The sequence below is a fragment of the Dendrobates tinctorius genome, unplaced genomic scaffold (assembly GCF_039654945.1).
Source record: "Dendrobates tinctorius isolate UK_male_01 unplaced genomic scaffold, ASM3965494v1 ptg000120l, whole genome shotgun sequence".
In the NCBI taxonomy this organism is placed as follows: Eukaryota; Metazoa; Chordata; class Amphibia; order Anura; family Dendrobatidae; genus Dendrobates; species Dendrobates tinctorius.
The window spans coordinates 6,426,395-6,448,468 of record NW_027361788.1 but is presented as its reverse complement, the minus strand read 5'-3'; the positions used below and the strand labels follow the sequence as shown (position 1 = coordinate 6,448,468).

General features: G+C 47.5%; 1 protein-coding gene across 2 annotated transcripts in view; it reads right to left on the bottom strand.

Moving 5' to 3' along the window:
• LOC141101581 (kinesin-like protein KIF14) overlaps positions 1–22,074 on the bottom strand; it is a 303,968-nt gene that overhangs the window by 128,884 nt on the left and 153,010 nt on the right. For both annotated transcript variants that reach the window (XM_073590711.1, XM_073590710.1), the window contains exons 13-15: positions 21,201–21,264; positions 18,463–18,647; positions 17,787–17,889 (exon numbers count right to left, since the gene is read on the bottom strand). In XM_073590711.1, coding sequence (XP_073446812.1) covers positions 17,787–17,889; positions 18,463–18,647; positions 21,201–21,264 — 352 coding nt within the window. The remainder of the gene's footprint in view (positions 1–17,786; positions 17,890–18,462; positions 18,648–21,200; positions 21,265–22,074) is intronic.

Sequence of the window (22,074 nt, the reverse complement as noted above, 5' to 3'; positions counted from 1 at the left end):
TAGAAGACCAGATCAGGGATAGAGTTCCTAGGGACAAAATTCTGTCTAATCTGACACTGGTACATGGAGCAGCGGCTTTCCTAGCGGATTCCTCTGCAGATTCCGCAAGATTGACAGCTAGAGCAGCAAGCCTGTCAAATGCAGCAAGACGAGCCCTGTGGCTTAAAGGGTGTCCTGGAGATTTACCATAAAAACATAGGTTATGTTCCATTCCATGCGATGGCCAATTCCTCTTCGGAAAAAAAACTAGGAGATTATGGAACATGCGGGGGATAGGAAGAAAAGTTTTCCCCGATTTCTGGGAGAACCTAAAAAGCAGCCCTTTTGGAGGAGGAGATATAACAGGGGTCGTCCCCCAGGAGACAGAAAAAGCTGGGACTTTAAAGAAAGAAGAGGATCGGGCTACATGTTTAAAGGGCCCTCCACTTCCTCCAAAAAATCTCCCCAATGACATCGGGCCGGAGGTAGGGGGAAGGCTTTCTCTCTTCCTTTCCGCCTGGGCAAATATCTCCCCCAGTACATGGGTCCTAAACATAATAAAGGACGGTTTAAAAATAAAATTCATCTGCCCAGACATACCTTCATAATGACACCCAGACGGAAAGCCCAAGAGCAATAGCTGGCCCTGGAGACGGAAGTCTTGGGACTAGTGAAATAAGTCCTACAGGAAGTCCCAGTGCAAGAAGAAGGAAGGGGGTTCTACTCCCCCCTCTTCTTAATACAAAAACCAGATGGCTCTTGGAGAACCAATGTCAACCTGAGGAGACTCAGTGGGTAGACAATTGCTTCTTCAAAATTGAGTCAATCAACACGGCCACAAAGATCCTGTTCCAGCATTGCCTCATGGCAGTGATAGACTTAAAAGATGCCTACTATCACATCCCAATTCATCGGGAGTATCAAAAAAATTTGAGAGTAGCGCTCTATGTCCAGGGGCAGGTGAAACACAACCAATACGCAGCCCTTCCGTTTGGCCTGTCTACAGCCCCCAGAGTATTCACCAAAGTGATGGCCGAAGTAATGTCTTTTCTTCGTTCCAGGGACACAGCGATGGTCCTATACCTAGACGACTTTCTTGTAATAGGGAGGTCTGAGTCCCACTGCGCACATCAAGTGAAGGAAGTGATAGCAATTCTAGTAGGACTAGGATGGATAGTAAACATCCCCAAGTCAAGGATAACCCCAGTAAAAAAGCAGTCCTTCCTAGGGTTGATATTTGACTCCAAGCAACAACGCTGCCTCCTACCAGAGAGCAAAGTGACCAAGATAAGAGGCCTAGCTCACACAGCAATACAAAGACCAAATAGGACACCGAGGAATGCAATGTCTTTTAGGCTCGTTGGCATCATGCATACCCGCAGTAGCATGGGCGCAGTACCACTTAAGGCAACTACAGTGGGAAGTTCTGTCAGCACAGAAACAATTATAAGGACATTTAGAAGGTAAACTATGTCTCAGTGGCTGTACGAGATTCCCTGCTCTGGTGGACTGTAGAAAAGAATCTAACAGCTGGTGTCCGTGGCAAAAACCAGTCGAAGACATCTGTGATGAAGGAGCAGCCGCCATCTTAGATATGGGGCCATATGTCTGAGCTTGGCATCCATTTTGGTCTAAGTTCAGGAATTACAGGCAGCTAACGGCTTCTATACCCGCAGGTGCTGTGTACGTAGTAAATACAAGCAGGATTTAGTGTTCCAATGCTAAATAGCCAGGGCCATTGGTGTGATAATGAGGATAGGCCCAAAACAGAGCTTCAAAGCTCAGGTACGGAGCCGTGCCAGCAGGGGGCCAGAAAAAAGCCTAGGGCTTCAATTAGAATGTACCTGCTAGCAGACGCAGGAATATACATCCTTTGTGTGTCCCCGACGCTTTGGCTCCATCCTAGGAGCATGGATTATTAGCCCACCCTCTGACACAGGGGGAGGAACCTAGCGTGTTTAAGGACTAGCAGCCCCTGGCAGATATTCATTCTTTCACACAGAAGATCCAGATGATGACGATCTAAGAAGGACCTGGGGACAGACCTGCCGAGGGTAGCAGCGGCCCATGCTTTGGGGGTCTGTCCGGCAACTAAGATTCTTGCACCTGTGGACTGCAGAGCTCCCCGGCACCTACATGACCCTACAATCTGGTAAACTGACCTCCAGCTTAATATCTTAAGTCTTGTACCCTTAGTGTTATATCTTTTCTCTGACTGCAAATTTACTGTATATTTCTGTAATTATCTAGTGCGCCCTTAAGGCAATTAAACTATAAACTGAATCTTGGGCTGATGCTTTTACTCTGATCACGAATCTTAGAACCCCCAGCGGGTAACAGGACCTCATCCCCGGCGACCATTTGCTCTAGGTGCAGTTCCTCTACTGACCTGAGAGACAAAGGGGCGCCAGAGAGCTGTGCCTGTGTAGTTACGTCACGGTGGTGACGTGGGAGGAACGGGTCTGTGTGCGTTCCTCCACACTTGGTGGCAGCGGTGGGATCAGAGTAATAGTGTGCGTGGGACCCCTACTCCCAGACACTAGAGACTACCAGTGGTAACTTTCACTGCTGGGGTCTTAAGGTCAGCCCAGCACTAAACTGTCAGAATGCAAATATAATAATTTGTGTGTGAGGCCAGGGTTGCAGCTGTCAGTAACCAGAGGTTCCCAAGATGGCGGAAGACACCAAGAGTAAGGCAAAGGGGGAGGCCAATGCTATGGTCTATGAGGAGGTGGTGGAGAACAATACCAATGAAGGCTAGGGGGAGCTCAGCCAGGGCTCCCCAAGGAGCCAGACCCCCATGCTCAGTCCTGCAGTGGACTGCCCACCACCTGCCCACCCCAGCCTGTCCAGATCGGAGGCCCTTTTCCAAGCGGCTATGGCACAGCTCTAGGCTGGTAACGACGCTGCCCATGACAGACTCCTAGCGGCAGCAGAGAAAGCAGCGGAGCGTGAGCAAGTGGCGGCCGAGAGTGAAGCTGCGGAGCGCTGGCACCGACTGGAGATGGCTCAGCACAGGCTCCCGCTGGACGCTCCAGCCCCACCAGGGACCAAGGCTTCCAAGGTCCGGGCGGAGGACTTCCCCTTGCTTGAAAAGGATGGAGACCTGGATTCCTTTCTGCTGGCCTTTGAAAGAACCTGCCTCCAACACCATCTGGCCCTGGATCAGTGGGCAAGGTACCTGACCCCCCATTTGAGGGGTAAGTCCCTGGAAGTTTTGGGGGACTTACCTGCCGGGGAGGAGCAGGACTACAACAGCATCAAGCGGACCCTGATCCAGCACTACAACCTCACCCCGGAGTCGTACCGCAGGAAGTTCCGGAGCCTGCAGCGGGGCTCAAATGACACCTGGACCGACCATATGCGGGCACTGCTGAGAGCTGCAGAGCACTGGACTTCGGATCTAGAGCTCACCACCCGCCAGGAAGTCCAGGAACTGTTTGTCACGGAGCAGTTCTTGTGGAACTGCCCAGAGGACCTCTGGCAATTCCTCCGTGACCGGAAACCAAAGGGGGCTTCTGCTACAGCCGCCCTGGCAGACGAGTATGCCAACAACAGGGCCTCTGAGCCGAAGAAGCCTGCCAGCAGCACCTGGAGAGGGGGTAAGCCCAGTCCTGCCCCTGTCCCCCCAGCCCCCAGAGTGCAAGGGGTGTACCCCCCTGCTGCCCTCTTCTGGCCAGGAGCAGAACCCAGACGTTATCATTGCAACCAGCCGGGACACTTTAAGGCTGCGTGTCCCCAGCGCCATAAGGCCCCATCCCTGTCCCAGAAACCGTCCACTGTTTGTGTGTGGGAGGGGGTGGTGGGAGGTCCCTGGACAATTACCAACCCGTCACCATCGGCCGCTCAGCGGTCATGGGACTGCGGGACACAGGCGCTGAACGAACCCTGGTACGTCCTGAGGTGGTGTCCCCTCAAGACTTGGTGCCTGGGAAAACCCTTTCCATCTCTGGAATTGGAGGTGTTGAACCGGCGCTGCCCGTCGCCAAGGTGTTTTTGGACTGGGGCGCCGGGAGGGGAATGCGGGAGGTGGGAGTAACGCCAAATATTCCTGCCAATGTGTTGCTTGGGACCGATTTGGGGTGGCTAGTGTCTCAGTATGTGGCCACTGAACCCCCAAGTCCGGCTCCCCAAGAATGTCATGACCCTACTGTGACTGCCAATGCTAATGTATTGAATGTGCCTCCAACAATGGAGGTGAGCGTAATGCCAAATTTTCCTGCCAATGTGTTGCTTGGGACTGATTTGGGGCGGCTAGTGACTCATTGGCTGACCACTGAACCCCCAAGTCCGGCTCCCCAAGAATGTCATGGCTCTACTGTGAATGCGAATGTTAATGTGTTGAATGTGCCTCCAACAGTGGAGGAGGGAGTGAAACCTGATGGTAAGCCATGCACTGACACTACACACACAGGGCTCACAGTGAGGACAGGTGAGAAGCCTGCAGGGGAGAGCTCAGAGGTGAGGGAGGGGCTGCTATGGGCAGTGTAGGGCCCCTAAGTGAATCCAGCCTGCTGAGTCGAGGGCCTCTGCAGAAAGAGGAACAGGCCACGGGGGGAGGGGGCGTCCCGGGAGAGGAGCCACCAGGTAAGACCTCAGGGCAGGAGTTCCCCACACCCGGGATGTCAGGAGGCCAGGGAAGTCTGCCTGACCCAGTGACTTGGTCGGGGGCCGAGGGGAAGCAGGCACTACCCTGTGGTCTCAGCAGTCGTGGCCGCTGTTACCAGAAGTAAGAGCGCCGGAGCCCAAGGAGCCTCGCGGAGGTCCGACGGTTCCCCTCTCTCCGACCAAGTGGCTGCCGAGTCAGACAGCGGCCAGGAGACAGATCCCAGGGAGCTGACAGAGGGGGTGGCAGTTTCGTCAATTCTTGCCACATCGAGTCAGGGATTTCAGGCAGCGTTGGAAGCAGACGTTAGCCTGAAAGCTCTCAAGGAGCAGGCGGCACAGCCTCCCCTGGAGTCCGACCGCGAGCGAGTGGTCTGGGACCAGGGACGGCTGTACCGGGTAATGGTCCAGCAGGGTTCACCGGAGTCGTGGCCCAGGGACCGACAGTTAGTGGTACCCTATCCGTTCAGGGCAGAATTGTTGCGGATCGCATATGAGATTCCCATGGCCGGACACCTAGGGATCGCTAAAACCAGGGCCAGGCTAGCTCAGTATTTCTATTGGCCAGGAATGAGGACCGAGGTGATTGCCTACTGCCATTCATGTGACACCTGTCAGAGGGTGGGGAAGGCGGGGCGGCGCCCCAAAGCCCCACTGGAAACTCTGCCCATCATCGAAGAGCCTTTCTCGAGGGTGGCTGTGGATCCCATTGGACCTCTGTCCACTCCCAGCCGCTCCGGGAAATGCTTCATACTAACGGTAGTGGACTATGCCACACGGTACCTGGAGGCGGTAGCTTTGTCGTCCATTCGGGCCGACAAAGTGGCCACTGCCTTACTGGAGATTTTCTCCAGAGTGGGGTTTCCCCAGGAAATGCTCACCGACCGAGGGACCCAGTTCATGTCGCAGCTGATGGAGTCTCTCTGTAAGCAGGTACAGGTGCAACATCTGGTAGCCAGCCCGTACCACCCCACAGACCAATGGCCTGTGTGAGCGGTTCAATGGCACCTTAAAGCAGATGCTGAAGATGTTGGTCAACTCCCACGGGAGAGACTGGGAGCGGTATCTCCCACACCTGCTGTTTGCCTACCGAGAGGTCCCACAGGCCTCAACAGGGTTCTCCCCCTTTGAGCTCCTGTACGGGCGAAGTGTACGTGGGCCCCTTGCTCTGGTGAAGGAAGCATGGGAAGGGGATTTGGCTACCCTTGGAGTGTCGGTCATTGAGTATGTCATGCGCTTCCGGGACAGAATGATGGCCTTGACACGGCTGGTGCATGACAATATGGCCCAAGCCCAGGCTGACCAGAAGCGGTGGTACGACCAGAATGCTTGTGAGCGGACCTACGAGGTGGGTCAAAAGGTGTGGGTACTGGTCCCCATACCTCAAAACAAGCTTCAGGCGGCCTGGGAGGGTCCATACCTTGTGCACCAGCGGCTCAACGCTGTCACTTATCTGGTCACCCTGGACCATGCCCGTGGAAGGAGGAAGGCCTTCCACATGAACATGATGAAGGCCCATCATGAGCGGGAGGCTTGTGCCCACCCAGTGTGCAACCTTCCCAAGGAAGGAGAGGTAGAAACCCTCCTGGATCTGCTCACCCAAGCCAAGGCAGGTGGATCCATCAAGGGTGTGGGGGTTCCCAGCTGAGGGTCACCCTACACCCCTTTAGGGAGCTGTTCAGCAGCCTGCCCGGAAGGACTGAGACAGCCGTCCATGACGTGGACACCGGCAACCACCCCCCTATCCGGCGTTCAGCATATCTGGTCTCTCTTGAGGTGCAGCAGCACATGCGCCAAGAGATAGACGAGATGCTGAAGCTGGGGGTGTTCCAAGTGTCCAATAGTGCGTGGACTTCGCCTGTAGTCCTCGTCCCTAAAAAGGACCGAACTACGTGGTTCTGCGTGGACTACTGGGGGCTCAACGCTGTGACGGTCACCGATGCATACCCAATGCCGTGCATCGATGACCTGCTCGATCGGCTGGCCGGGGCCAAGTACCTGACCATCAGGGATCTGAGCAGGGGGGTATTGGCAGATTCCCCTGACCCCTGGGGCACGGGAACGCTCTGCCTTTATCACCCCATTCGGACTGTGCGAGTCCACGGTGATGCCATTCGACATGAAGAATGCCCCTGCCACTTTTCAGAGGATGCTCAACACGCTGCTCGAGGGACTGGAAGGGTACGCGACTGCGTACCTAGACGACATCGCTATCTTCAGTCCCACCTGGGAAGATCACCTAGAGCACCTGGTGCAGGTGCTCGGGCGGATCCAGCGAGCAGGTTTGACCATTAAGCCCGAAAAGTGCCAGCTGGGTATGAGTGAGGTCCACTACCTGGGGCATCGGGTAGGTGGGGGAGCTCTGAACCCAGAGCCCGGGAAGGTGGATGCCATCGCATCCTGGCCCACCCCCAGGACCAAGAAGCAGGTGATGTCCTTCTTGGGGACAGCCGGGTATTATAGGAGGTTTGTTCCACACTATAGTGCCCTGGCCAAGCCCCTGACGGACCTCACCAAGAGGAGGCTGCCTGTCGCAGTCGACTGGACAGTCGCCTGCGAGACAGCTTTCCAGGCGCTCAAGACCGCCCTTTCTAGTTCTCCTGTACTACAGGCAGCCGACTTCATGCAGCCGTTCGTAGTGCAGACCGACGCCAGCGACTTCGGCCTCGGTGCTGTGCTCAGCCAGGTCGACACTACGGGCCATGAACACCCCGTTCTGTACCTGAGCCGGAAGCTCCTGCCGAGGGAAGTGGCCTATTCCACGATGGAGAAGGAATGTCTGGCAATTGTGTGGGCCCTGCAGCGTCTGCAGCCATACTTGTACGGACGCCAATTCACCGTGCAAACAGACCACAACCCCCTCAGCTGGTTACACACGGTCTCTGGGACGAATGGGAGGTTGCTACGCTGGAGCCTCTCTCTCCAACAGTATCACTTCACCATTCACCACAAGAGAGGCAGGGACCATGGTAACGCTGATGGGCTGTCCCGGCAAGGAGAGGGTGCGGAAGGGCGCATGGGGGATCACAGGAATGTGATACCCCCTAGCGCTCTCTAAAGCAGGAAGGAGCAGCCGCCATCTTAGATATGGGGCCATATGTCTGAGCTTGGCATCCATTTTGGTCTAAGTTCAGGAATTACAGGCAGCTAACGGCTTCTATACCCCCAGGTGCTGTGTACTTGGTAAATACAAGCAGGATTTAGTGTTCCAATGCTAAATAGCCAGGGCCATTGGTGTGATAATGAGGATAGGCCCAAAACAGAGCTTCAAAGCTCAAGTACGGAGCCGTGCCAGCAGGGGGCTGGAAAAAAGCCTAGGGCTTCAATTAGAATGTACCTGCTAGCAGACGCAGGAATATACGTCCTTTGTGTGTCCCAGACGCTTTGGCTCCATCCTAGGAGCATGGATTATTAGCCCACCCTCTGACACAGGGGGAGGAACCTAGCGTGTTTAAGGACTAGCAGCCCCTGGCAGATATTCATTCTTTCACACACAAAGAAAATGATAAGGAGAGTCAGCAAAATTTTCCTACATATTTATAATAATATTAATAAACAATAATATATAATAATATATCACTGACCAGTATTGGACTAATTAGGACAGTCGTGATAGAAACAAAAAATAGCACACAAGACCACAAACGACCATAAGTCCCCAAAAAAATAGTTTATTATTATATCAAATCATTAATAAAATAATTAAAAACATTCCATAAAAATAGATGTATTATTCATATACTGAACCATTATTACAAAAGGGTCATGCCACCCAGATATAGAACATACAATGTGTGTAAAAATAAAAATTAAAAATACAAAATAAGTGATTTTGATAATGACAAAACTGCAGTGTTATTTATAATAATGATAATAATAATAATACAGTGCATATAATTCACATGCAACCGAAATAACGACAGTTTGTAACCATATACATAAGTGTAAAACACTACCACAATAAACCAGTGTATATCACCGTATGCCTATTCAGTACATCCATATAGTATCAAAAAAAGGAGACACAGTTTGTGTCACCATAAAATGACGGATGCCTACCGACCAAAAGAAGAGAACCAATGTGAAACATGTGAGAAAAAGAGTGTAAATAATATAATATACAACCTCTCCTGGTCTCCTTCATGAAGGCTTAGCGCCGAAACGCGCGTCGGGACCGGGTAGCTAATTTTTTTTTTATTATTATTTTACACACATTGTATGTTCTATATCTGGGTGGCATGACCCTTTTGCAATAATGGTTCAGTATATGAATAATACATCTATTTTTATGGAATGTTTTTAATAATTATTTTATTAATGATTTGATATAATAAACTATTTTTTGGGACTTATGGTCGTTTGTGGTCGTGTGCTATTCTTTCACACAGAAGATCCAGACGAAGACGATCTAAGAAGGACCTGGGGACAGACCTGCCGAGGGGAGCAGCGGCCCATGCTTTGGGGGGTCTGTCCGGCAACTAAGATTCTTGTACCTGTGGACTGCAGAGCTCCCCAGCACCCACATGACCCTACAATCTGATAAGATATTAAGCTGGAGGTCAATTTAAGTCTTGTACCCTTATTGTTATATCTTTTCTCTGACTGCAAATTTACTGTATATTTCTGTAATTATCTAGGGCGCCCTTAAGGCAATTAAACTATAAACTTAATCTTGGGCTGATGCTTTTACTCTGATCACGAATCTTAGAACCCCCAGCGGGTAACAGGACCTCCTCCCTGGCGACCATTTGCTCTAGGTGCAGTTCCTCTACTGACCTGAGACAAAGGGGGCGCCAGAGAGCTGTGCCTGTGTAGTTATGTCACGGTGGTGACGTGGGAGGAACAGGTCTGTGTGCGTTCCTCCACAACATCATTACAACAGACGCGAGTGCCACAGGATGGGGAGCACACCTGAGATCCCACTCAATACAAGGGACCTGGTCCTCGCTAGAAAAGGATCACAGTTCAAATGTAAAAGAACTATGGGCAGTGGAAAAAGCCGTGAAACATTTCCTTCCTTTACTTCGGGGCCGCCACACCTGAGTCATGACGGACAATCAGGCAGTAGTAGCCTACATCAATCACCAGGGGGGAACGAGATCTCGGGGCCTCATGCAAATATCGGATCTACTCTTCCAGCTAGCAGAACATCTGTTATCCATCACAGCACTGCACATAAAGGGGGTAGAAAATATACAGGCAGACTTCCTGAGTCGCAGGCACCTAAGACAAGGGGAATGGTCCCCTAAACCCCCAAGTCTTCCAACAAATAGTTCAGGCCTGGGGCAAACCAGAAATAGACCTGTTCGCTACCACACACAACCAGAAGGTCAGGAAGTTCTGCTCACTAAATCCAAGGGAAAACCACTTCGCAGTAGATGCCCTAAAAATACCCTGGAAGTTCATCCTGGCCTATGCATTTCCCCCAATAACAATGATCCCAGTAGTGGTCAGGAAAATCAGGGAGGATCGAGCGATAATAATTCTTATAGCTCCGTTTTGGCCGAGGAGGCCTTGGTTCTCCCTTCTGAGACTCATGTTGGTGACAGATCCATGGATATTACCGGAGATTCCAGACCTGCTTTCCCAGGGACCAGTGGTCCACTCTCAGGTGAAAGGCTTCCATTTAGCAGCCTGGAATTTGAGAGGACGCTACTGAGTCACCAGGGATTCTCTCCAGGGTTAGTCTCCACCCTGTTGAAAAGTAGGAAACCTATAAAATCCCAAACCTACAGTAGAACGTGGAAAAAGTTCCTAGACTTCCTGGGGGAACCCTTGGGGGATGTAGCACCAGTGGGACCTATCCTAGAATTCTTACAGTCGGGGCTGCAACTGGGGTTAGCCAGTAACACACAAAGTCAAGTCTCAGCTTTGGGGGCCCTATATAACTGCAACTTAGCAGCCAATGGTGGGTGTCCCGATTCAAGTCCTGTGGCAGGTCAAGGCCGGTCATTATCACAAAGATACCACCCTGGGACCTCAACCTAGTCTTAGAGGCCTAAGATAACCAAAGATCCCTTTGAACCACTACTAGAGCTGTCACCAAAGCTACATACACTTAAAACTGTCTTACTGGTAGCCTTAACATCAGCCAGAAGAGTGAGCGACCTACAAGCGCTATCTATATGTCCTCCATATACACAGATCTTGGATGACCGAGTGGTTCTAAGACCAGACCCGGCTATCTCCCCAAGGTAGTCCAAAAGTTTCATAGGACTCAGGAGATCTCCTTGCCATCTTTCTGTAACAATCCTAGAAACCCTGGGGAGCAAAAGTTCCATACATTAGATGTAAGAAGAGCCATAGTACAGTATATGTCAGTAACTAGTCAGTGGAGGAAAGATCAGTCCCTTTTTGTAGCCTTTCAGGGTAGTAGAAAAGGGCACTGGGTAGCTAAGAGTACCATTGCCAGATGGATCAGGGAGGCCATTATGTTATCCTACGCCGCAAGTGGCGCTCCGGTTCCAGAAGGCATCAAGGCTCACTCCACCAGAGCCGTGGCTACCTCCTGGGCAGAGAAGGATGAGGTATCGATTGAGCAGATTTGTAAAGCCGCTACTTGGTCCTCACCTTCAACCTTTTTTAAGCACTACTGACTTGATCTATCTTCCTCTACTGACCTAACCTTTGGTAGAAGGGTGCTTCAAGCGGTGGTCCCTCCCTAAGGTGTCTTATTTTACAAAAGTCTCTCATGTGTGCCGTCATGGGAGATGGGAAAACACCAAGGTTGCTTACCGGTAGCCGTTTTTTCCGGAGCCCATGACGGCACCTGTATATTCCCCCCCTTTTCACTCCTTTGGTGGTGTGCACTATAGTTTGGGTGCATTTTTTTTAGTTAGATATAATGTGGTGATAGTTTTACCATGTGTACTAACCCGGGGGGCCTCTCATGCTCTGTAAACCAACTGAAGCGAGGGAGAGGTACCGCCCCTATTATCTTCAGTAGGGTTCCAGTCCTGACTGGGCGGATCCCCTCTCTCGTGTGCCGTCATGGACTCCGGAAAAACCGGCTACCGGTAAGTAACCTTGGTGTATTGCATACACTTAAGAGTCCACAATCTTAGTATTTAGTACAATTTCAGGTCTCCTATCTGGGATGGGGACAAGAGGAGAATGTGGAATATTATCCACTTCACCTTCCTCGAATAAAGGGAGATCCAAAATGTTAGACTCTCCCTCCGATTCTTCAGCTGCTAAGGAAATAAGTATATCAAGGGGACTAGACTGTCAAACGGTGTTTAAATCTAAAAGTCTATGTTTTTTAATTTTATCCATCTGTTTCACTTGCTCCAATTTTTTATCTATATCAAGGGGAGACACAACATTGTCCCCCTTACTATTAATATATCCCCTAACTGAATTTTCAACATGATTTCGTACTACATCTTGTCTATTATTTTCCATATCACCATTTTTCTTATCCCCAAAGGGGACATCATGAGGAAAAACCTCCTTTGTCACCCGCTCATCCTGAATATTAGCAGTTGGGTGAGTAGAAATATCGGGTGAAAGCTTATTAGATATAATCTTATTTTTCATGATCTTCTTATGATTTGTATTGTTAATGTCCTCAATAGTAGCGATTTGAATACTTCCAGACATAACGGTATCAGGAACAACATTATCCTGTTTATTTATACTGTTCACCCCATCAGATACCACACAAGGGACTAATGTGGGATCTTTCATAGGTAATATAGAAGATCCCACTGACCTTTTCATCTCCTTCCTAATCTTTTTGAAATCATCCCTATCCCGCTGTAATTTTTTGGACTTCCATGCAATTATATCTTGTTCCAATTTAAGTATTCGAGCTGCTATGTCAGAATTTAATCTATTGAATTCTGGGTGTGTACTATTCACCAGAAGTTCCTTAGATAAATTCATGATTTTCTCAACAAATGCATCTACTAAGACAATTCTCTTCTTGAATAAACACCCTATTAAATTAAACATACGTTCTCTAAGTGAAGCCTCCCACTCTTCAGTGAAGCTAACATCTAGAGGGAATGGAGATCTGCGATAAACCCTCAAACCTCTAGGGGAAATCTTTTCATCCATATAGACAAAAAACTTCAGTGTGCATTGACAAACGCGCGCCGGGATGAGTTGCGCGAGCGGAGAGCCCCTCAGGAGGGGGAAGCGGCTCACTCCAGGATCCACTGCTCACGTGGACCAGGCTGAGGGACCCCTTGTTCGGCTGGGTGTCTGCCTCTGGACCTCTAGCAGGATAAAGGGGAGAGATGTGAGGACCCCAGCTCGATTCCCCTGCATCCGGCATTAGGAGCTCCTGCTCTCTGGAAGCAACAGGTAGCCCTCTCTGAGCCCGTCCCTGATAGGGACAGGAAAAACACTGAGGGGTGGTGGAGGGAGGGGCCTTTTAACCTCTTGTGTGTTCCTGTCCCTGTCACAGATAAGAAGGACAACCTCCTGATGGTGCTGTCAGGAGGGATGTGCTGTAAAAAGCATCTTTATTGGTGACTCTATGGATTCCATTTTGAATACCTGAATTCACATGAATTTGTTCACGCTTTTCAGATTTATTATAGTCTTGAAGGAACAGTCCCCCATTCCAACACAAGAACTTCCAGGAAGACAGCCTTTTGCATTAAGTCCAAGATTTCTGTGTCTAGGGACAAAATATTGTCTTTGGCACCTTGTCCTTCAACTGGGCTTCTAGGCGATCCAGGCAGATCATTAAAGATCTAGCACGGACATGGTGCTGCTACTGTGGATTTTAGAGCCCAGGCTGATCTCTCCCACATACCTGTGAGGGAGGCCCAGAGCCATAGTCATGGCCATGCACTCCGTTACAGTTGTGCCCGGGCCTCCCATCACATAAAAAGGATGTTTTTTATTTTGCATGACGTGATTTGTACTCACGGTGCTGGTAGAGTCCTCACCGTCCCTCTGGTGTCCTGTAGCCACAGGTTTCAGTTGAATAAACACAGTCCAGCGCAAATCTTAACTGAACAACTTTTATTGCTTCAGGACACAGCACATCCAGTCCTGGCAAAGCATTTTGTTCACAGTTGACGCAGTCCATCCCTTCATCTTCACCTTCTCTCTTCCCCAAGTTACTTAATTGCGCAGGATGACACATCCCAGATGGCCTCTCAGCATCACCTCAGTAAAGCGCTCCCCTGCCCATTTTGCCCCAGTCAGGAGAGATTCAGCCCACAAAGTAATCCGCCACATTAGGAGCGACCTGCCCAGACACTTCAGCTGTGACCTGTGTTTCTCTGCTTCCTTCCTTTATAATGCTGCTCTGTCTGTAGGAGCTGCTGCCATATGATCTTCCCCCTAAGCCCTGGATAGCTGGGTACGTTGCTGGGTATTTACACTGCTCAGGCCATAAGGCCACCCGAGCTTTGTCCACGTCCTCGCCCTTCTCCCCTCTACCTAAAGTCCTAAAGCTCCTATCGTTAACTATCTACACTATCCCAAGTCTCTATCCTGTCTATGCTCCCCATCTTCATCTAGTGATCTAGTTACTAACTGCACTCTCCCTATTATATACATGGCATAATAAAGCACACATTATGGCATAAATGATTTGGCTCACAATAACAGATAGCAACAATATTATATATATATATATATATATATATATATATATATATATATATATATATATATAACACACACATATATACATACACACACACACACACACACACACACATATATACATACATACATACACACACACACGTATACACATTAGCAGCATAAGGGACTTAAACAGCAGGCTCTACACCCCCCTATGTAGGTACGTGAGCCGACTGGGGGGTGGTCCCTTTCCGCCGCGAACAGACAGACTGATGTGCGTCCAACAGGTCCTCTTTATTGGCCGTCCCTTTGACGACCGCAGCACCACACAGCAGCTGCATGACACTTCCGCACACAGGCCCGGATACCTTTCACTTGCTTCCTTTTCCTGATTGACGTCCCTCGCGGCTCTTTCACTGTGGCTGCCCTAGGCCTAACACCACAGCGCTTCACCCGTCCAAGTCCGTCCATTTGCGGTACCCCAGGCTGTCTCTGTTCTGCGGCTCCTCCTGTCAGGGCCACTCCCCTGACTGTCTTCCTCCTCAGTCCCTGCTGGAGCTTGTTCTCTGTCCGTCTCCTCCTTCCTCTAAGCTCCTCTCCCTGGACTGACCCTTCTGGAACTCTCTGCAACTATTTATTCCCCTCCCCGGGAATTCCCCCTCTAGAGCTCCTGTAACCCCGCCCCCCATGACTCTGCGGTTTCCTAGCCATAAGCTGCTGTTAAACCCTGTCCTCACTGCTCCCATCTTGTGGCCAAACTGCAGTACTACACCTTCTTCTGTCCCTGGCCTCCCCCTAGCGGCGAGACCCAGTACTCCACCATCCCTCACTATTTCTAGCTGTCCCCCACCTTCATAAACAGCAGTCCATGTCCAGCGCATTGTACATGAGCCCTCCTGCTGCAGACAAGTCCATAGGTCAGTTCACTTCCCCTACACCTACATACTAAGAAAAGTATACACTTTTCTAAAGAGGGGATCCCTCAATAACCCCATATCAAAGGGGAGTGAAGATTTCTTAAAAGCTTGAGTTTTGGCCATATGAAGTTTAGGGGCTTCGTCCCAGATAGGTGAAAAAGGCTTATCGAAAGGATACTTCCTATTAAAAGATGGGGTAAGAGCCTCTCTTCCATTCTTTCTGAACAAGTGCCTGGATCTTTTCATTTAAGAGGAATCAGGAGGAGTCATCATCGCTATCTGACTTACTAGAAGCATCTGATACAGGGGGTAATGGTCCAAACCTTCTGTCCTTTATGCAGCCCTTTTTGAGAGAGGAAGGTTCAGGATTCTTTAACTTCTGTTCTGATTAGGCTAGTTTCACATTTGCGGTTGAATGAGCAGCGTATCGTCCACAACCGCAACAGCATGCAAATACACATGCAAACGCATGCATGCGGTTGCGGACGATTGGCAAGTGCTATTTTGTGGGTGAATTTTTGAATGTACACAAGCCGCGCCCATTGGGCATCTATGTAAATTCTTGCGTATGCGAACACAAAGCGTACGTATGTTCTTGCGTACACCTGCATTCCCAGAGACTGTAATGCGTTGTTTTGATGCACTCTGTCTGCAAGCGTCCGCACGCATATGTCCACGGATATTTGATGCCCCCAAAATTGCAACATGTTGCGTTTTCCGTGCCACGCCATACCCTTGGAAATGACACGAGTACGCATCCACAGGTGAATGTATGCAAACGCATATCCATGCATACACCATGTTAAAGATAGGTACGCATGACGCATTTTACAAAGCGCAAACTTCTTGTGTTTAGATTTTGCCACACATTTCCTTCCCTGGCAATAAACGAGAGAGAAAAATACACATTCCTGAGTGAACTGTCAAAGATCACTTACTGTGATGCAATCAAATGGTACCGGATTGAAGGGAGCACACATCTCAGCCGAAATAAACTCTCTGGAAGTTGAAGAATCGCCCACTTCAATGGAGCTCCACAGACTAGATCTGCTGCTGTACCCAATCTTTCACTGACACTGCTGCCAACACCACTGCCACAGGGTTGATGCAGCTCCACATGCTCCTGGGGCTTCACATTAGGCTGTTGATGCACATACTGCTGCTTGGTGTTTGTCTCCATTCTCCTGAAGGGGACAACTGAGTACGGAAGCAGTTGTCTGGTGGTCATACCACATGTAAATGCGGATCCTGCACATCTGCCCACCCTTCCAGATCTTTTCCGGTACTACCCGCAAATTCCAGGTCACTTGGCTCCAGTGCGCTGTATCGCACCCCTGCCTCTGGCCTGCGTTATATAGACTTTCCATATAGGTGTGTGTCATTCCAACATGCCTCCCATCGTAATTCATTCAGGCATGCCATCAAAGGATGCCACCTCAGCCTGCATCATCTAGGGCGCCTCCTGGTGCTTGCTGCCCATAACTAGCCACACCAGAGCAGGCTATCACCGTTCCAGTATGCTGCTCACTTGCACTTGTGGAAAAGTGTGGCGATTTGAACTTTTTTTAATTTGTCATTTTTAAAAACTTCACTTTTAACTTTAGTAGTCCCTAAGGCTAGTTTCACACTAGCGTTCTCGGGCGCAGTGCAGGGCCGCTGCTAAGCACCGCCCCCGCCCCCTCTGGTCAGTTCCTCCTCTGATCGCATGACGAGGCATGCGATCAGGGTACCCTATATTTAGCATTGGATATGCTGGACGTGCGCTGGTATGATTTTCCTGGCGCTGCGCCCAGCGCACAAAAATGCAATACAGCGTGTTTTTGTGCGCTGGGCGCAGCGCCAAAAGGGCGCAGCACCAGCAAAACCATATCAGCGCACGACCAGTGCTCGGTCAGCGTACCCAATGCTAAATATAGGGTATGCTGATCGCATGCAACGTCATGCAATCAGAGGAGGAACTGACCGGAGGGGGCGCGGCCGGGGGCAAGGCTTAGCAGCGGCCCTGCGCCTGAGAATGCTAGTGTGAAACTAGCCTTAAGGAGACTAAATTATGATCGTATGATTGACTGAGCTATAAATAGCAGTGCTTCAGCACGGATATGTATACCAAAAATCACAATCACCCATGAACGCGGGCCATGAGCCTGCATTCATAGCAGATTCACAATGACAGGCACGGGGGTCTTCTGCAAACCCCCAACTGTCATGACTATCCAGTGGCGCCCCACCAATCACGTGGCAGGGGTGACAATGAGCGGGATTTGTGAAGGGGTTAAACATGCACACGTTTTTAGAGGAATAGTTTGAAGAGCCGGCCAGAGACCACAGGAAGAGATTATACTAGTTGGACACCGTCCCTGCCTGGCTACTCCAAACACTGCACTAGTTGATTGACAAGTCTCTCCCAATGCACATGCATGGAAGAGACTATTCTATCAACAGGAGCGGGATGGTGAGATGCTGGCTGGCCCTTTAAACTGTTTGGTTTTTTTGCTGAAACCATGGAGCATTTTGAACAAAAACATACCTAGCTGCAATCAATGCAGGCAGGCGAAAACCACTGCTGCCCATAGTTTTACAGTGTGAATTGACTGACAGGTTCCCATTAAGCTACTGTTCAAGTTATCGATATATTGACTGATGGTGTTAAAATAAAAACACAAAATCAATATCCGAATCATAATCTCAAGAAGGAAGATTACAGGCAAGTGTTGACATGAATCTAATGCTTACATGATGCAAAACTACCGAGTCTTGAACCAAGTTTCCATTAACAAATGTCTCCGCTCCAGGCATTGGAATCAGAGTCACTTTGCCATATTCATTATTGATGATGCTGTGGAGAAACATTAAAAAGGGACAATGATATTTAGACATATCTTTAACCAGTTCTTTATTTTTATCTTGTGAAACCATTGAATTACTTGGTAGATAATATATAATTCTGTACAAACGCATTACAAATATTATTCTGACTCCAAAACTAGGCGGCAATTGTGGAGCTCTTGTGAAACAGTTCCTATAGATATCGCTATGTACCAGTACTCACACTTTCATCAGAAAGCTTAACTCTACTGAAGAGGCCCGGACAAAAATTCCAGGTGGTTTATTTCCAAGCTGAATTTTTGTAGATGTGCACGATTACAGCAGGTAAAGGGACTATTCTAAACCAAAGATGTATAGATATGAACATGCAACATGGCTGACATACACTATCTAGGGAAGAAGTGGTGGGATACGAACATCGGAGCTAGGCGAAAAGGAGAACAATCTTCTAAAAACGGAAAACCTTACTGCATAGCAGTAAACAGAATATAACACTTAATGATTTTTAAGTCATGGGACAAGACAACTACTGAACTTAAAAATAAAAAAAAAGTGTTGGATTATTGCAGCGAACTGTACGTACCAGTGGTCGATGGCAATTAGGGCTCCTGCCAGCTGGATCTCATGATCAGAACCAGGGTGCTGCTTGCCCACTTTTGTTTGACCCTCCTTTATTAGGTATACAAGTACTTCAGACAGTTGAGGATCTTCATTGAGATTCACTAGGTTGGGAAGCCGGTTGTCAACTTTAAAGCAAACGCCAGCTTTCTGGTATATAAAAAAAAAAAAATAATAATATCACTGGGGAATAATTTGAAAAAAATTTTCTGTTGAGTTAGGTTTTTGAGCTGATTAATACTAAAATTGGCATGCGGATTCCAAAAATGTAGTCAGTTTTTTTCTATCACGTCAAGTTTTTCCTCCTCAACTTACCTGCCATAGAAGCACAATTGCACTGATTTCTGTAATAAGACTTGTTATCTGAGTACAATTCGACTCATATAGAGCTACGTGGCAACTTGTAAGAGTAGTCACAACTGAGACAGTGTGGTGAGAGGTGTGTACAGCTCCCAATACGTCATAATTATCAATATCTTTATTCCAACTATGATACATTTTTTGTGTAAATAGGATTTGTGATAGCTTTTCTCTTTACATTGGGCGCTTAGTTGTAATTTATATATCTTTTATGATTTTTTTCTTTGTTAGTTTTCAAAGCTTGTAACTTTCCATCTCAGTGTTTTGTTTACTTATGTACATATTTCCTTTGTTTCAGATCATGTCTGCACCTTCTTCCTCTCGTCGTAAATGCCTAAACAACCCTGACTCCTTCTGCTATATTTGTGGTGTTTTCACCATTCCAGTTCAAAGGGCAAACATCAGTGCATTTGTCAAACAAGCATATTTTGCATATTTTAAAATAAAACTCGGTGATCAAGATAAGCCATGGGCCCCTCGCATAGTGTGCAAGCAGTGTGTCGAGAGTTTACGGATGTGGACCAAAGGAACACGTGAAAAGTTGGCATTTGGTATCCCCATGGTGTGGAGAGAGCAAAAAAGTCATTCCACAGACTGTTACTTCTGTTTAGTGAAAACATCAGGATTTAACAGGAAAAATAAAAGTAAAATAGAATATCCAAATCTACCGTCAGCTATCAGACCAATGCCTCATTCAGCTGAAATTCCAGTGCCAGTTTTCGAACAGCTACCATCTCTAGAAGTTCTGAGTGATGTTGACGAACACAGGGACAGCAATGATGCAGAATTTGAAATTCACAAGGATTCGGTTCGTAAGGGATTTGATCAGCACGAGTTAAATGATTTAGCACGTGAATTGGGCTTATCAAAAAAAAGCTCCAGAATTACTAGCATCAAGGCTGCATGAGAAACAGTTACTTGAACAAGGAGCGAAGGTATCATACTTTCGTACTAGAGAAAGTACATTTTTGCAGTACTTTCGGTGTGACAGCGGTTTTGTGTTTTGCCATAATATTCCTGGTTTACTACGAGAATTAGGGCTTTCAATGTACAATCCAAATGAATGGCGACTGTTTATTGATAGCTCAAAGTGGAGTCTTAAGTGTGTCCTTCTACACAATGGCAATTTATTTGGTGCAGTTCCTATTGGGCATTCTGCCTCTCTTCGTGAAGAACATGGAGATGTAAAGAGAGTTATTGAGTTATTGAAATATGACACACACAATTGGATCATCTGTGTTGACCTTAAAATGGTTTGCTTCCTTCTTGGTCAGCAACGTAGGTACACAAAGTATCCCTGCTTTCTCTGTATGTGGGATAGCAGAGCTCGAGAAAAGCATTGGGTTGAGTCGAATTGGCCTCCAAGATAGGGTCTTAAACCTGGAGATCCTAACATTCTACATCAGCCACTTGTTGACAGGAAGAATATACTATTCCCACCTCTGCACATAAAACTAGGTCTCATGAAGCAATTTGTAAAAGCATTGCCAACTGACGGCGACTGTTTTAAGTACATCATGTTGGCACTTCCTGGACTGTCCATTGAAAAAAATCAAGGCTGGTGTGTTTGATGGTCCACAAATTCGACAGCTCATCAAAGATGAACATTTCACCGGGACTATGTCAGATCTTAAGAATGCTTGGTTATCATTCAAAGACGTCGTCAAGAACTTTCTTGGAAATACACGTGCAAGTAATTACAAAGAAATTGTTCAGAAACTATTGGAGAGCTACAAAGCGCTTGGTTGCAACATGAGTATTAAACTACATTTTCTGCATTGCCATCTTGCCAACTTTCCGGAAAATCTTGGTGCTGTTAGCGATGAGCAAAGTGAACGATTTCACCAAGATTTGAAGGTTATGGAAGACCGTTACCAGGGTAGATGGGATGTACATATGATGGCTGACTATTGCTGGAGCATCAAACGTGATTGTCCTCAAGTTAAACACTCCAGAAAAAGCTATAAATGTACATTTTTACCTTAAATACTTGCATATATATATATCTATATCCTTTGTAAAAAACATGATAGTGTTAAAAAACATTTGTCATGCCTATTTCTTATATATTTCATTTTTTGTTCATATTTGTACTATTTAAAAAAAAAAACACACTTTTTAGGTACAGTAGTCTACATATTTTTGAGAAGACAAAAATCCTATAGTTCAAAAACTTGACGTGATAGAGAAAAACTGAGATCATTTCTGGATTCAGCATCCAAAAATTAATTAAGAACAGTTGTCTGACCTAACTCCTAAATAATTGCGTTCCCCAGTGTATTTGGACAAAAGAAAATTCTAGAGAAGATATGGTGACATCTGTTGAGTGACAATTTGATGTACCTGCAGTTCCTTAGCTTCTTCCATTTTTTGATATTTGGCAAGATTAAGTTTTTCCTCCCAAGATCTGAAATCAAATTTTTACCATTCCAGTTAGTAAATGACAAAAACATGCACTTTTTTTAACAATTCAATTTTTGCATGCATAAAAGTGAAGTTCAACATAACTGGTATCTTTTTCTAAGCCATTGCATCAAGAAATATATTTTTCAGTAAGATTGGGTTTAGACCGCCAAAAAAATAAATCTAAAATTACTATCAGGAGTCACAAAAAGCAAATTTTGGATGCATTTTGCTAATCTGCACTTCAGATTGGAGCAGTCTTTCACTGCGTGCATTATTGTGGCCAATAAAGGACCAAATTAGTGCATGCTGTGTGTTTTGTTTTTAATGGGTAAAGCCTATGTGGCAAGAGACATTCCAATGTAAGGAGGACTTCTAGACCATGCAATGCTTTTCTGGGAGGTTAAATATGCAAATTGCCTCTCCGGAGAGTAAGAGGACTTGAACACTAGTGCCACCTATTGAAGAAGCAATCCTAAAAGTCAATATCGACCCTTGCCAAATTACTCGGGATAAAATCCAAAGCAGAATCTCAGTTTACAGATGTGTTTCAGGGTGTTGCCCCTCCTCAGTGCAAAGCAAGAGATCTAATTTGGCTGTATGAGAGGCCTCTGACTGACTAGGGTCTAAGGGTCAAAGTTTCTCCTTGTATTAAAGGGTTGATATTGACATAGGATTGATTTCCAATAGGTTCCATTATAGTTAAAGTTCTCTTCCTCTCCAAATTGGTACCAAGCGTGTTTTTTTGCCTCCCACGCAGACTATCAGTCTGTAGTAATCGCAGGTATGCGGGATGCAGTGACGAGACGGGATG